At 37.5% G+C, this 15,413-nt stretch overlaps 2 protein-coding genes across 2 annotated transcripts; both read right to left on the reverse strand.

The window, feature by feature from the left end:
- Nucleotides 1–215: 215 nt before the first annotated feature.
- LOC105165923 (uncharacterized) lies at nt 216–1,157 on the reverse strand. Its single transcript, XM_011085079.1, has one exon. It carries the CDS (start codon nt 1,155–1,157, stop codon nt 216–218), a length of 942 nt encoding a protein of 313 aa, XP_011083381.1.
- Nucleotides 1,158–2,904: 1,747 nt separating this feature from the next.
- On the reverse strand, nt 2,905–14,848 carry LOC105165924 (uncharacterized). The gene is made up of 4 exons (XM_020695455.1): nt 14,257–14,848; nt 13,036–14,160; nt 12,821–12,903; nt 2,905–3,018 (listed from the first exon to the last, which is right to left on the reverse strand). Exons 1-4 carry the CDS (start codon nt 14,846–14,848, stop codon nt 2,905–2,907), a joined length of 1,914 nt encoding a protein of 637 aa, XP_020551114.1.
- Between the last annotated feature and the right edge of the window lie 565 nt (nt 14,849–15,413).

Genomic DNA, 15,413 nt, shown 5'->3' on the forward strand with positions numbered 1-15,413 from the left:
GAAGGGTCTCCCTGGATCACCTCTACAATCTTATGGGCCTCAGCTGGCTGAATTCTTTCTGTTCTCTCTTCTGGTATCTAGTCACCTCCCCCAATGACTTCCAGCTTCCTTCTTTTATCTGCGCTTTCGCCCTTTTTTCAGGAACAGGTTGTAACATTTACGCGCTTCTTCCTGGTCGCAGATCGCCTCTCCCACTCTAGCTCTGGTTGGGAATTTCACTTCAAGTGGTATGTAGATACTATTGCACGAAAAGCATTCAGTCCTGGCCTTCCTAGAATTACATTATACGCAAACGGTGTGTCTACTACTAGAAATTTGATCATCAACGTTTTTCTCCGAGGTTCCTCCCACATAGATACAGGTAGATCAAGGGTTCCCAACGGCACGATCTCAGTTCCTCCAAATCCAACTAGCGGGGTCCTTACAGGTTCTAACTTTGCATTCTCTAGCCCAATCTTGACCAAAACATCCCTAAGGATGATATCTGCCGAGCTTCCATTATCAATCAAAACTTTTCGAATGGTGAAATTGGCTATATCCAGTCTGATTACCATGGGGTCATTCTGCGACCCCGTCTTTCCAGCAACATCTTTATTTTCGAACGTTATTTCTTCCTCTGGCTCAATGCTTACGACTAGTTGATCTCTCTGGTCACTTCTATTTTTCCTCTTCCTAGACCTTCCAGAATCACCCCCTTCAGGTCCTCCTGCAATGGTATAAACTATGGCTTTCACAAGCGCATTATCCCTTGGGTTGACTTCTTTCTGCACTCCCTTCCCTTGATCTTGAGCCCTCTCATGACTCCTAGATCGGCTTCGGCAAACAATAGTTTCATCAGCTCGACACTTCAGTACAAGTTGTTTAAAATATCCTTGCCTGATCAATCTCTCAATTTCATCTTTCAATTGATAACATTCCTCTGTGTCATGCCCACGCTCACGGTGAAATTTACAATATTTAATCGAAAATTTTTTAGCTGGCGTGAATCTCGTATGGCGGGGCCATTTTAACATATCAGATTTCTCCACAGTCAGCAACGCCTTTGTCCGCGTAGTGTTTAAAGGCGTATATCGGTGGTACTTTGGTTGGTAGGGAGGGTCACGAGTGCGATCAACCTTCTGCTTTGGATCTTTTCCAGGTTCATGGTCGCGGGTCATCCCACTACCTAGCTATTCCCCACCCTTTATAGCATTCATTTCTTCTTCATTAATATATTTTTGTGCCAAACGCATCAATTGTTCGATATTGGTGGGCGGATCTCTTGCTAGAGCAGAAGCAAAGGGTCCCTTTTTCAGTCCATGAATTAGGATGCTCACCATCATATCAATCCTTAAATCTTGCACCTCCAGAGTTTCATTGTTAAATCTCCCCATGAAATTTTTTAAAGTCTCGTTATCCCTCTGCTGGATTGTAAATAGGTACGTCGCCGACCTCTTTTGTTTTCTTTTGCTTGCAAAATGAAAAATAAATTTTTGTACCATCTGCTTATGTGACTCAATACTACCTACCGGCAAACTTGTGAACCACTCTTGTGCCTTCCCCGTTAATGTTGTCACAAATAGTTTCACTTTAATAGAGTCCGTTTGTCCATAAAGATTCATCACTAAATCAAATGCGGACACATGCTCTTGCGGGTCCTTCGAACCATCATAGTTTGGTAAATCTGGCATTTTAAAAGCTGCGTTCACGACTTCACTCAGAATTCTATTACAAAACGGTGAGTGCTTGTTCTGAGTGACTAATTCTCCTCTCCGCTTCAATTCATCAATTTGTTTCCCCAGCAGATGGATCTGTCTACCTACACTGTCAACATCCGCTCTTGAGATTGCGGGTTCTCGTCTCCGCCATCCACTTCGAGAACTAGATCCCACTTCAGAGGGGGCGACCATGCGCCTCCTTTCGGGAGCTCTCCTACTCATTCCTTCAGAAACCCGCTCGGTCTCTCTTTCACATACTACCCTTCGCCTAGCTGTTTCATTCTCAACAGGTTGCGTTCTTCTTTCGTATGCCATTATGGCATTCCTGCTAGCTTCCTCCATCATCCATTGCAATTCTCCTTGTGTTAGTTGGACTATCTTTTCTTTTCACCTTGGGGCCTCTTCTATAACCCGCCTACTGCCTTCAGATCGTTCTATATTTTAGGATTATGTTTTATCTCCAAATCGTTCCCACAGACGGCGCAAAACTTATCCGCCTTGATCACGTTTGACCTCGATCAATGATCTCGACCTCCCACGTCACTAATTTGTATCTGTTATCTGGAAACAAAACACAAATCTAGTCGGGATCGTCCCGACGACGATACTCCGATGCTTAAGTCAGATGCTGAGATCGAAGGTAAAATACGGCGATCTAGAATATAAGTGTAGAGAAATTGTGTACCTTCTCTTAGTTTGGACTTGGAGTATTTATAGACAATGGAAGATGGGACCCACTTGCGGAACAGGTGTCGACTCTATGCCCACCCATGCAATGACTATGCTGCTTCTTCAATGGACATCTGTCCGATGAGTATTGTGGGTCGGATTCGGGTCCCTTAGGCCTGATTTGAGACGTCATCAAGCCACAATGCGTCACATGCGATCCCGTGACCTTGCTCTGCGGCTTTGTTTATGTTCTTTTTCCGCCTCGACCTGCGATTTTCTATGCGACCAACCAGTAAAGCCTTGTTATAATTTCCTTTTCCTTGTGACATCCTTATCAGTACTCGAGCCAGATCAAGCTGGTGATTGAACTTAAACAGTAAACGATTGCCCACCAATCTCTCGAATTTCCATCCCACGCTTAGGGTTGATGACCGCACGGATAGAGAGAACAGCTTGGAGAGAAAAACCTCCACACGGTGTGCCCCAGACGACAACAGCTTCCCACTAAGTAACAGCCACCATGCTCCTCAATGCCCTCTTAGTCCCCTTGTTGAATAATCAACTCATCTTCTTCCACTTCTGTTAACACCAGAGTCTTACCTAGTTTTTCCACAGCTTTCTCCATCAGACCAGTCACCAGATGCCCTACTGACTATGATGCATGGAAACGGACACAGTAACACGATACAAACACAGCGACACAAAAAATGTAAAAAAATTAGGACACGACACAGCACTGATGCAACTATATATAATATATTTTTATTATATATTCTCAATTTTCCAAAAATTAAAATATGTAATATGAAAAATATTAAGATAAAATATAAAATAAGCATGTCTTCATCTACATTAGTCGAATGTGGCATAAAAAATATACATAATTAGATTATTAAAAAAAACACACAATAAAAAATTTCTAATAATTTAAATTAGTTAAACTATTGTGAAAATCTCTCGAATTTTTAGTAATTTCATCATAATATTTTTAGTTTAAAAGGAGTGAATTCATTCTTTTTCTTTTTTTTTTGTTAAGCCTAAAATTTATTTTTTCTTAAAGACAATCCAAAATTTCTTGAAATTATAAAAAAATTCAAAACGTGTCCAAAACGTATTGGTGTGTCCAACATCGTGTTTTCTTTTTCTTTTCTTTTTTTTTTAAAATTTTTGGACACGTGGATGCCGTGTCAAACACGTGTATAAGGCGTGTCCGAGCTATGTCCGTGTCCCACACATGTCCGATACTGCATTAAGTATTTTTTAGAGTGTCCATGCATTATAGCCTACTGAACACTATGACACTGATCGCAGCTGCCGCGTCAAGTCCCCTCCTCAATCCGTTCACCTGCAAGGGAACAAAACCCAGAAGGGGATAAAGGAAAATAGAACAAGGTAAGTATAGAATAGAAGCAATTGAGGGGAATAAAAGAAGTGGTAGCCTAAGCGGAAGAGATTGCTCAATCAAGATAAGGATGTCACAAGGAAAAGGAAATTATAACAAGGCTTTGCTGGTTGGTCGCATAGAAGATCGTAGGTCGAGGCGGAAAAAGAATATAAACAAGGTCGCAGAGCGAGGTCACGGGATCGCATGTGACACATTGTGGCTTGATAACTTCTCAAATCGGGCCTAAGGGATCCATGCCCGACCCACAATACTCATCAGATAGATGTCCATTGAAGAAGCAGCTTAGTCATTGCATGGGTGGGCATGGAGTCGACACCTGTTCCGCAAGTGGGCCCCATCTTCCATTGTTTATAAATACTCCAAGTCCACACTGAGAGAAGGTACACAATTTCTCTACTCTTATATTCTAGATCGCCGTATTTTACCTTCGATCTCAGCATCTGACTTAAGCATCAGAGTATCATCGTCGGGACAATCCCGACTAGCTTTGTGTTTTGTTTCCAGATAACAGATCCAAATCGGTGACGTGGGAGGTCGAGATCATTGATCGAGGTCAAACGTGATCAAGGCGAATCACAAGGTTTTCTTGCCCTCATGCAGAGACCTACAAGCTCAGATCGGGAAGACGAGACCTCTGCCGACTCTCTCTCTTTGACGCTGACACACAAAGACTCACTATCGCTGATAACCACGATGACCTACACTACACTCACTAAAGGTAAAAAAGATAAAACTCCCCAAACGAGAGACAATAGGACACTCCTAACGAGCCTATACTATCTATTAGATATTGGTCTCAATTTGTAATTTTATTTGTTGATTATTAATATTATTACACCTTTTCTTATGATCTCCCAACACACAATGCCAATTATAAATTAATATATCTCCACCTCCAAAAGAAGCGGCTATTCCACTACAATTCAGACCAATTTTGTAATTACAAAGGTCTCATTTATTACCATTAATCACATTTATTATATATATATATATATATATATGTACTTGGGAAGAGCTGTGATGAACACGTTGATAACAGATGGAATCTTTCATATAATTTAAATTAATGTTGAAAAATGAGTTTATAGAAGTTCCATATTAATAAAATAAAATTTGTGTGTTGAGACCAATATTTATAGTAAATATTGTAATATATGACAAAAAAAAATTGTTTTAGTGAAAACACTTTACAACCAATATATAATTTGGTGCTTGTCTGTGGCAATTGGCATCACATCCTTATTAATAAGTTTTGTTTGAAGCCATAGTTGTAATAATGTTGATACATATATAGTTGAACACTTTTGGTGTTGCAATTTATTATATTAGAGTAGAGTTAAAAAGAATTATTGAGAAGCCAATCATTTATGTATATGTCGGCAATATATATATATATAAATTTATTTATTAAAAGGAAATTGCAAGGAAAGGAGGATGATTCTTATTTCTTATTATGGGATACCTCACATCACATGAAATCTGTTCTTATGTCCATATTCAAACTTCACCTCATTAAGACTCATTTTCTTTTTTCCTTTACCCTCATTCAGACTGACAATTTTTGTTTTATGTATATCTCTAATTTATATCTATTTATATAAATTATTTTTATTTTTTGTATAATTACAAAAATTATTTCTAAAAGCAAAAAAATGAAAATAATTTGTGTAATGATATTGACGATTTAGAAAAGGTGTGTGTATAATTCTCTAAAGTATGGGGATGATTTATTTAAAGGATGTCGATATTTTTAATGAATGTATATGTGATTTATTAAAATAGTGATGATTTGTATAAATAAATTATAAATAAGTATAAATAGATGTAATTATCTCAAAAGATTAATTGTGGCTACAACAACCATAAACACAAGTACAGTATGAAATTTGCAGGCTCCAACACCCACCACATCTATCTTTAGGGAGAGGTTTCCATAGTTCCAATTTCCAAGTTCCAACCAACAAGATTTTGGAGATCTCACTTCAACTCACCTCAACTCCACCACTACCAATTCATCATATCATTTTACTTTCAAAGACAAATGAAATTAGGGCCCCCAGCTACAGCTACTACATCTACCAACTTCCTTTTTTCCTCTTTAAATTTGCTGCTGCTTACTATCCATTGAAGGTAAAGTAAACAATCCCAATGTATACATTATCTTCTTTTTTCAATAAAATATTTTTTTGAATGAACGGCTACAATATTTTAATTGAAAACAAAATTACGAATTGGAATCAAGCCGAAAGAGATGGGAATATATCATATCCAAAATTAAAGGACTAAAATACCCTCAAGAAGGCAAAATACCGATTTAGGATGATGATCCACGTCTTTCTTCCTGAGTCAGGTCGCGCCTAATCCGCTCCACCCAGACAACACGACTTCTAGGTCGTGGATCTACTGACAGCAAGAAGCACAAGACTATCCCATGTGGTCTAGATAAGCGGGTACGTTTGGCCCTATAAATACACGCAATCACTTCACTTATTGGTACGTCATTTATTACTTTCAAACCAATATTTAATATTTTCTTTCGACCTCACGAATTGACTTACGCATTGGAGAATCTTTGCTGGAAACCATCTAACGAGCCTAATGATCTCTTTTCCTTCTCAAGTTCTCAAATATCATATCTGGACAATCCTTGGAGCAATCTCGACCGTCCTTGGAGAGATCTCGACCTCCGACCTGGATCAATTTGGCACCTTTTGTGAGAATTACTGAGGAGAGCTTGAGTGTTGGAAGGAACTTCGAGGAGAACATAACTTCGATCATGATGGGGAATCAAACTCCCCGAGACGTGAAGATGAGCCATGTGTTATTTAACAAAATCAAAGTTAAAGAGAATTATTGTTGAAGCAAGTAAACACGCTATAGTAGAGTTGAAAGGGGAACATCAACCCCCATTTGGCAAATGAAGGCAGTTGTTTGATGGAGATAAAAGAGAACGGGTCGTACAAGATCCTATGGAAGCAACAAGCAAAGGTGGATTGAGAAAGGTCATGCCAAAAAAGCGTTTGAAATAGGATCAAGTAAGGAAAGAAAGAAGACAGAACCAACAATCTCAAAAGCAAAAGTTGAGGTTTTAAGTAGGCAGATAGCACGCGTCTGATTACAGGTTGTTGAGTTGAAACACAAGGAAGATATGATACACAAAATAGGAAGTCACCATTCTCAAATAAGATATTCACAAAAATGGTGGAGTAGAATTTTCGATTCACAAACCTGCAGAAATATGATGGAACAAGGGATCCCCATGACCATGTGTTAGCTTTTGAGTGAATTTATATGGTCAATCTAACTCTATTAATGAAAAATTATTTATGACATCTTTTATAGGGAAGACACAGGAAAGGTTCACAAACATCCCAAGTGGGACCATTGAGTCACATAGAAGTTAATCCAAAAATATTTTTCCAGCAAGAAAAAAAAATAAGAGATTGACAACATATTTATTTACTATTAGGAAAAGGAAGATGAACCCCCGAAAACCTTTGTAGCGAGATTTAACAATGAGATATTGAAAGTCCAGGATTTAAGAATAGCCATAATTTTATCACTGTCTTGATATATGGCTACCAGGGACATTTTGCGTCATCCTTGACCCGTGATCCCCATTAAGATATGGAACAGTTGATGAGTACTGCACCAAAAGTACATAGACAAAGAGGAGATGAATGCCATGAAAAATGAAGAGTGGTCGGACCCTAGAGGTAGTGATAAGGGTAGAGAAAGAGGTTGAGATAGGAGAAAGAGGAATTTGGGGACCCAGTTTGAGAAAGATAACGAGATGTCATTTTATTTGAAGTATCACAAGTATACCCAATTGAGTACCACAAGGGCATGGGCAACGATGATGGTTGAAAAAACTTATTTATTCCAATGGCCTAGGGAAACTAGAGGCACCCCAACAAAGAGTACTCCAATATCATAAAGACAAAGGTCATGATACTGAAAATTCTAATCAATTAAAGGATGAGATAAAGAGGTAAGTTAGACAAGGATATTTCAAGGACTTTATCATGAAGGAACCTAGAGAAGATGAGAGAAACAGAGAACAAGAATGTGAAAGGGGGCATAAGGGAAATGAGAGGTCCAGAAGTCGATCTCACAGTTGGGATCAGTTTTGGAACAAGGAAAATGAAGTCAGAAAGGAGGATGAAATTTCGAATAACACCCCTGTGAAAGGAGTGATCCACATGATTGCAGAAGACCAACATAAGAAGATTCAGGAAAGGCAAGAAATAAATATGTAAGTGGGATGAGAATGAGCAATTGGGGTCATCACGTACTCAGTATTGAGAAGGATAAAAAATCACCTTTGGAAAGAAAAATGTAGAGTACGTGGTGATATACAAAATGATCTCATACTGATTAAGATGGATATAACAAATTTTACAATGCAGAAGGTGCACATTAACAATGGCAGCTCAGTGAATGTCCTATTTATGGAAGTTTGAAGGATAATGGATTTAGGGATCATGTCCACACGATCAATTCATACTCCATTGGTTGAATTTGGAGGTACCAAGGTCTTGCCCCTCGAAACAGTTGATTTCCCGATCTCCATTAGAGCGGAACCAAGGAAAGAAAACATTGATGGTAAAATTTTTGGTCAAAGATGCTCTCTTTGTGTATCATGTAATATTATGAAAGTCAAGTCTAAACTCCTTTCAGGCAGTAGTACTCACTTTCCACCTGAAAATGAAGTTCTCAATAAAAAATGAGTTATTAAAAGTATGTTGTAATAAGAGGGAAGCTCAGGAGTGCTACAACCTCTCTTTGAAAAGAGTGAGGTAGAAAACCTAAGGGAAAAGTGAAATAGAAGTTGGGGAAGAATAAGAATATAAACGCTATCTAAGATATTTAAAAGCTTGAAACCTCTAAGAATCACAAAAGACTAAGGCATGATCTAATAGAGAAGCATAAACTAGTGGAACGGATCTTAGGTGGTTCAAGTAAGACCACAGGATCGGGTTACAGATGATTCTAAGGATGGAGTTACTCATGATCGATATTTTAAAAGAAAATTCGAACTTGTTTGCATATACCCTAATAGATGTTTTGGGTATCGACCCGAAAGTGATTGTGCATAGGCTTAATGTGAACCCATGAGTTAAGCTAGTGATGTTGAAAAAAAATGGACACTTGGGCTAGAATGGAATAAGACCATCAAGGAGGAAATTAAGTTGTTATTGGAAGCTGGATATGTGGCAGAGATATAATTCATCAAGTGGCTATCGAATGTTTTTTTTAGTAACCAAGTCTTTGGGAAAATGACAAATATGAATTAATTTTATGGATTTAAATAAAGCATACCCAAAACAGCAGTACCCTACCTCAAATTGATCTCTTAGTTGATTGAATGGTAGTACGTGCTTTATTTAGCATGATGGATGTATACCAAAGATATCACCAAATTTTCATAGATGATAAAGATAGAGATCAGACTTCTTTCATTATCATAATGGGATGCTTTTCTGGTTAAAGAATGAAAGTGCGACCTACCAAAGATTGGACAGAAAATATTCAGAAACCTCATAGGAGTCTCCATGGAAGTTTATGTACGTGACATGTTCGTAAAAAATAGGGAAGATCACCTCGCCCATTTGAAAAAGAAAACATACGAGATCATGAAAGCCTACGGAATGAAACTGAATCCAACCAAATTCACATTTGGAGTAAGATGGGGAAAGTTTTTGGGGTACATGGTAAGTGAGAAGGGCATAGAGGCAAGCTGATGAGTGTCGAATCCACCAAAAATAATCCCTACAAACACTTTTGTAGATGTGTGAGTAGGGTCGAATCCACAGAGATTGTTTTAAATTAATTCCTTCAAAAATAAAAATAATTAGGGGGAGTTTTATGATTGTGAAGAATAAAAATAAAAAAACTAAAATAAGAAAAAATAAATATATGATAAAAATATTCCAGTTAAAGACAGGATCATGCTTAATTCCAAGGTCAATCATAGATGCAAAGATAATAATTATTCATGATTGATAAATTGGTTGTGGCCATTGGTACGACCTAAAAATCTCACCTTTCCTTACCTTGTGGATAGTCAAGGAACGTCCATTGACTAAATCCCTATCCAGTAAACAACCTTGGGAAGGTACTCAAGATTTAATTTACCAACAGCATTAGGAATTAGAAAGCCCCAATTCTAACCAATAAATTCCTATGAGGATTTATTTAAGTTAGATTGTGCATTCCCCACAACATAATCGAAAACTTCTACATAATCAATTATATTGTGTTACCACTAGTTATTGAACTAAACAAACAATTACGGATTTGCAAGTTCAATTGGCTAGGCAAATATTCTTGACAATGAATCAGATTATTTGTAATAAAAGCACAGAGAACAACACAAATACCAATATGAATAAAAGTAGAAACATAAATTAGATCTCACAACTCGTTGGATTTAACATTCACCAAGTCTTCAACCGGAATAAGGGAATTAGCTAGACATGCTAATGGAAGAACGCATGAAAAGCAAAATAAGAAAATATTATAAAAACGTAGAGAAATAGAAGAGTTCAAAAGTTGTCTCTTAAAGTGAATTATGTCACCTATTTATAATAGCAAGATACCTAGTTCTATTAGGATTAGAAGTAGATTCCTAGTTGAACTAAAAGACTTATAGAGATAAAATTATAATCCTAGTTAAACTCTTCCTTCATCAGAGGTAGTCCAAGCAGCTCCAAACTCTTGCCAAAAATTGAGTTTGAGTCTTGTTTGAATTTTCATTTTGGTGTTTTTCTTCATTTTCCATTTCTTTTGTCCTAATGCTGCAAAATAATATTTAATTAGGAGCATTTGGTTATAAAATAGGTTAAAATGTTATATAAAATAAGCACAAAATGCGATTCTATCAAATATCCCCCCACTTAACCCTTTGCTCGTCCTCGATGCAAAGAAATAGAGATAAAATAGTTGAAGAAGTTCATTTCAAACTTTATGGATCGTAGACGAAAGTAACAAGCAAAAATCTAGTTAAGTGTTCAAAGAATGGTACATCATATGATAAAAGATAATTCAACAAGCTTCAAACAAGTTTTCACAAGATGATTTTCATGAAAACTAAGCATGGAAAACAAGTGGACTATGCTCTCATATCTCCCAATCTCTCAAGTGTTTTTGGTTGAGTGTTTCGCTCAAATGCTTGCTATGAAAATGCTTCACCATAGGCTTGATTATACACCAAAATCTCCACCACTTATAAATATGCACACACTTGAATCAAGAGGTCTTATATTTTGGTTGTAATGGGGCTTTGGTTTGAGGGTAGGAAGAATAAGGAAAAATGAGGTGAAAATCCAAGGAACTAAATTAGAGCACAAAATAATAGATGTAGGAATCCAAGCTTTTCAAAATTGATTTATCGCATGCTCGTCATGTCCCACTTTCCTCGACTTGAGCTATGCCTTTTTTTCAAAGAGAGAAAATATATTTTCTTCTTCTTTTTTTTTTCTTGCCTTCTTTTTTTTCTTTTTCTCTTTTTTTTTTTTTTTGTAAGGCATTTTCTCTTTATTTTTTTTTTATTATTTAAGGCATAGAACAAGATTTTCATGTGACATGTTAGCTCATAAATGTCCTTTACAATAATTGAGATATCCCCCCACTTAACGTCAAAATATATACTTAGAATACATCTTTGTTTCCTTGACGCTCTACTAGTCCTTGGAAGGGCCAAACAAGGATAATAAAAAGACAGTAGAGTTTGTTTATACTTGGGGTTGCATAACAAGGAACTAAGGCTTATAAGGCTCAAATGAGCTTACTAAGGGGATTTGTATGTAGGTGGTCTTTTTAAGCTAAAGGGATTTTTATCCTAGCGTCTTTATCATTTTCAAGTGTATGCATAAAGATGTGGCCTCGATATGGTCCAAAGCAAGTTCTAGGAAGACAAAATCATGAAGCATTATCTCTCGAGAAAAGAAAAATTGTAGGTTTTTATGAGTGTATAGGCTCAAAATTCCTCTCTAGGTAGGTTACGTCCACCAACTTTCCACATTCAATTTTCAAATCAAATCACCATTTGCAAAAATAAGTTCTTAACCGTAAGTTGTCAGGAGTCATTAGATGTACATCCTTATCACACATTACCAAATTATTACTTGATTAACCTAAGTCTTTGATCATAAAGCTAGTGTGAGGACAAGATAAAGTGATATTTGCTTCAACAATTATGGAAGGGGTAGCAAGCATCAATCAAAATAATTAATCCACCAAGACTCATTTTCTATCAAAGCAATCAAAACACCCTCCCTCCACTTAATTCCACATTGTCCCCAATGTGGTAAGCATGCATATCTAGGAAGATAAAATAAGAGAAAGGGAGAAAGAGAGCGTCCTTTAGTGATTCGTGGGTAGGTGGTGGAACTGCGGGAGCTCGAGAATTGTAAGACCTTGAATGAGAAAGAGAGTCCCTTGTGGATGCTCATACCTTTTAACTTGCAAAAATCAATTTTAATGGTATCACATTATTCACAAGAAGTTAGGGGACAAAAAAAAATTGAGAAAAAGAGGACATGGGTTTCCTCCCAAGAAGCGTCTTTCTTTAGCGTCTTTGGCTAGACGTTGTTGTGCCTTAACTCAAATGAGTTGGACACTCTAAATCCACTTCTTCTATGTAATGCACCCGGTGATGGTGTGGATTTAGGAGAACTTGGTGGTCCATGGATGACTTTTTTCTTGAACTTATTTTGTCATGAAAGACTTTGTTCTTATAAGTTCTTGGACTCGAGGTGAGGCTTTTGGTAATTGTTGTCTTAAATGCTCCTCCACCATCGAACATAGTATTTTTTTGCACCAAATGATCAATAAAAAAAATAGAATGCACATCATTAGAATATTTCATGGCACCACCAATTCTAAAACTCATAACCTCATTATCAAATTCCATAGAGAGAATTCCAGTATCAACATCAATTTTGGTTTTTGAGGTTTTAAGGAATGGTCTTCCTAGCAAGATGGATGTAGAGTTGGGAGAAATATCCCCCTTCATATCAAGCACATAAAAGTCAGCAGGAAAAACCAATTCATTAACTTGCACAAGAACATCCTCAAGAACTCCTTTGGGGTAAACTACGGAATGATCGGCGAGTTGAAGAACGACCCCTGTTTTTTTCAATGGGCCAACATTCAAAGATTCATAAATGGTAAGAGGCATAATATTGATTGAAGCACCCAAATCACACATTGATTTTTCTATTCCAATCTTTTCAATTTTACAAGGGATAGAAAACGCACCTGGATCATTGCATTTAGGAGGTAGTTTTCTTTGAAAAATGGCAGATACATTTTCTCCCATACTTACCCTTTCATTATCTCTCAATTTGGATTTGTTGGCGCACAACTCCTTGAGAAACTTTGCATAGCGAGGTATTTGTTTAATTGCATCGAGCAAGAGAATATTTAGCTCAACGTTGAGTAATGTTTCAAGTATATCCTTCTCCTCTTCCTCCTCTTCCTCCTCTTTGGACTTGGCAAATCTCTCCGGAAAGGGAGGTTTGGGTATGAACACCTTGGGACTTTCCTCACTGACTAGGTTGGATTTTTCAGCTTGTTTTGGAAGAATTTCGAGTGCATCCTCTGTTTTGTCCTGCTGTGCATACCCACGCCTAGTGCCATTTTCGAGTTGTAGCTCTTTTCCACTGCACAAGGTAATAGCACTAACGTTTTGGTTAGGATTAATAATAGTTTGGGAGGAAAACTTACCTTGAGACTCCAAGCGGCTGACGGAGGAGGCTAGTTGGCTCATTTGGGATTCTAAATTTTGTATGCTCGAGCGGGTTTCTTGTTGGAACTTGTGAGTTTCTTGTTGGAACTGTTGGGTGTTCAAGGCGAGTGTCTTCACGATATCCTCTAGGGACATACCATTATTGGGATTGGTTTGAGGTGGTGGTGGTGGTGGTTGTTGTTGTGGAACTCTTTGAAAGTTTTGACGTTGATTGTCATACCTCAAATTTGGGTGATCTCTCCATCCAGGGTTATAGGTATTGGAAAATGGGTCATGTCTCCTTTGTTGTTGCCCAAAAATTCCACCGACGGCGTTAGCATGTTCGGGTTGATTCTTCTTGAAGTGTAGCACAAGCGTCGGTGCAATGACCCAAAGATGTACATATCCCACAAGTCTTGACTTGTTGAATGCTTCCCCTATAAAGTTTTCAACAAGAAAAGTAAGTTTATCTAAACGTTCATCAATAGAAGTACTTACCTCGTTTACCCTTTGTGGGGAGCTGTCGTTTCTACTACCGAATTGTTGATTATTGGCCGCCATGGTTGTGATTAGTTTGCGTGCTTCGGTAGGAGTTTTGTCATACAAAGCACCTCCACTAGATGCATCCACCAAGCTTCTATTTGCCTCAGACAATCCTTCATAAAAATATTGAATTAGAAGATGGTCGGGAATTTGGTGATGAGGGCAACTCTCCACCAATTGCTTGAATCTCCCTCAATACTCATAGAAACTTTCACTGGAGAATTGACACATTCCACTTATTTTCTTCCGGATGTTTGTAGTCCTTGAAGCGGGGAAGTAGTTCTCAAGAAATAGTTTCTTGAGCTCGTTCCAACTAACAATAGATCCCGAAGGTAAAGAGTAGAACCAATCTTTTGCTTTGTCGCCCAATGTGAATGGAAAGGCCCTTAACTTGACTTGTTCTTCAGTGACTCCTTGAGGTCTCATGCCGGAACACACCACATGAAATTGTTTGAGGTGTTTGTATGGGTCTTCACCTGCAAGGCCACGAAAAGTAGGAAGTAAATGAATTAGGCCAGATTTAAGTTCAAAATCAGCATTTAAATTAGGATATTCAACGTACAATGGTTGTTGATTTAAGTCAAAGGAAGTCATCTCTTTGATCGTTCGTTCCAGATTTTGAGCCATGACTTCGTCTTTAGAGTTGTTAGACGTGGACACGTCTAACTCAGAGTCTGCTGCTGGTTTGGAAGAAGTAGAAGCCTCTTTCTTGTGTTGTTTGGTTTCTTTTCGGAGTCTACGAGCGGTCTTCTCGATCTCTGGGTCAAATTCAAGTTCATCTGTACGAAAAGAACGTGGCATAAAACCAAGTAACTAGAAAAAGAAATTAGTTTAAAGAACCAATCCCCAGCAACGGCGCCAAAATTTGATGAGTGTCCAATCCACCAAAAATAATTCCTACGAACACTTTTGTAGATTTGTGAGTAGGGTCGAATCCACAGAGATTGATTTTAAATTAATTCCTTCAAAAATAAAAATAATTAGGGGGAGTTTTATGATTGTGAAGAATAAAAATAAAAAAACTAAAATAAGAAGAAATAAATATATGATAAAAATATTCCAGTTAAAGACAGGATCATGCTTAATTCCAAGGTCGATCATAGATGCAAAGATAACAATTATTCATGATTGATAAATTGGTTATAGCCATTGGTACGACCTAAAAACCTCACATTTCCTTACCTTGTGGATAGTCAAGGAACGTCCATTGACTAAATCCCTATCCAGTAAAAAACCTTGGGAACGTCCTCAAGATTTAATTTACCAACAGTATTAAGAATTAGAAAGGCCCAATTCTAACCAATAAATTCCTACGAGGATTTATTTAAGTTAGATTGTGCATTCCCCACAACATAATCGAAAACTT

The sequence above is a fragment of the Sesamum indicum genome, linkage group LG7, assembly GCF_026168435.1.
Source record: "Sesamum indicum cultivar Baizhima isolate 11 linkage group LG7, ASM2616843v1, whole genome shotgun sequence".
In the NCBI taxonomy this organism is placed as follows: Eukaryota; Viridiplantae; Streptophyta; class Magnoliopsida; order Lamiales; family Pedaliaceae; genus Sesamum; species Sesamum indicum.

Coding starts and splice junctions, on each gene's coding strand:
- LOC105165923 (XM_011085079.1), bottom strand. CDS start 1,157: ATGACCCGCGACCATGAACCTGGAAAAGATCCAAAGCAGAAGGTTGAT.
- LOC105165924 (XM_020695455.1), bottom strand. CDS start 14,848: ATGCCACGTTCTTTTCGTACAGATGAACTTGAATTTGACCCAGAGATC. Junction 14,161..14,256: donor GTGTCAATTCTCCAGTGAAA/GTTTCTATGAGT, acceptor ATTTTTATGAAG/GATTGTCTGAGGCAAATAGA. Junction 12,904..13,035: donor TCCTAAATGCAATGATCCAG/GTGCGTTTTCTA, acceptor TGAAAAAAACAG/GGGTCGTTCTTCAACTCGCC.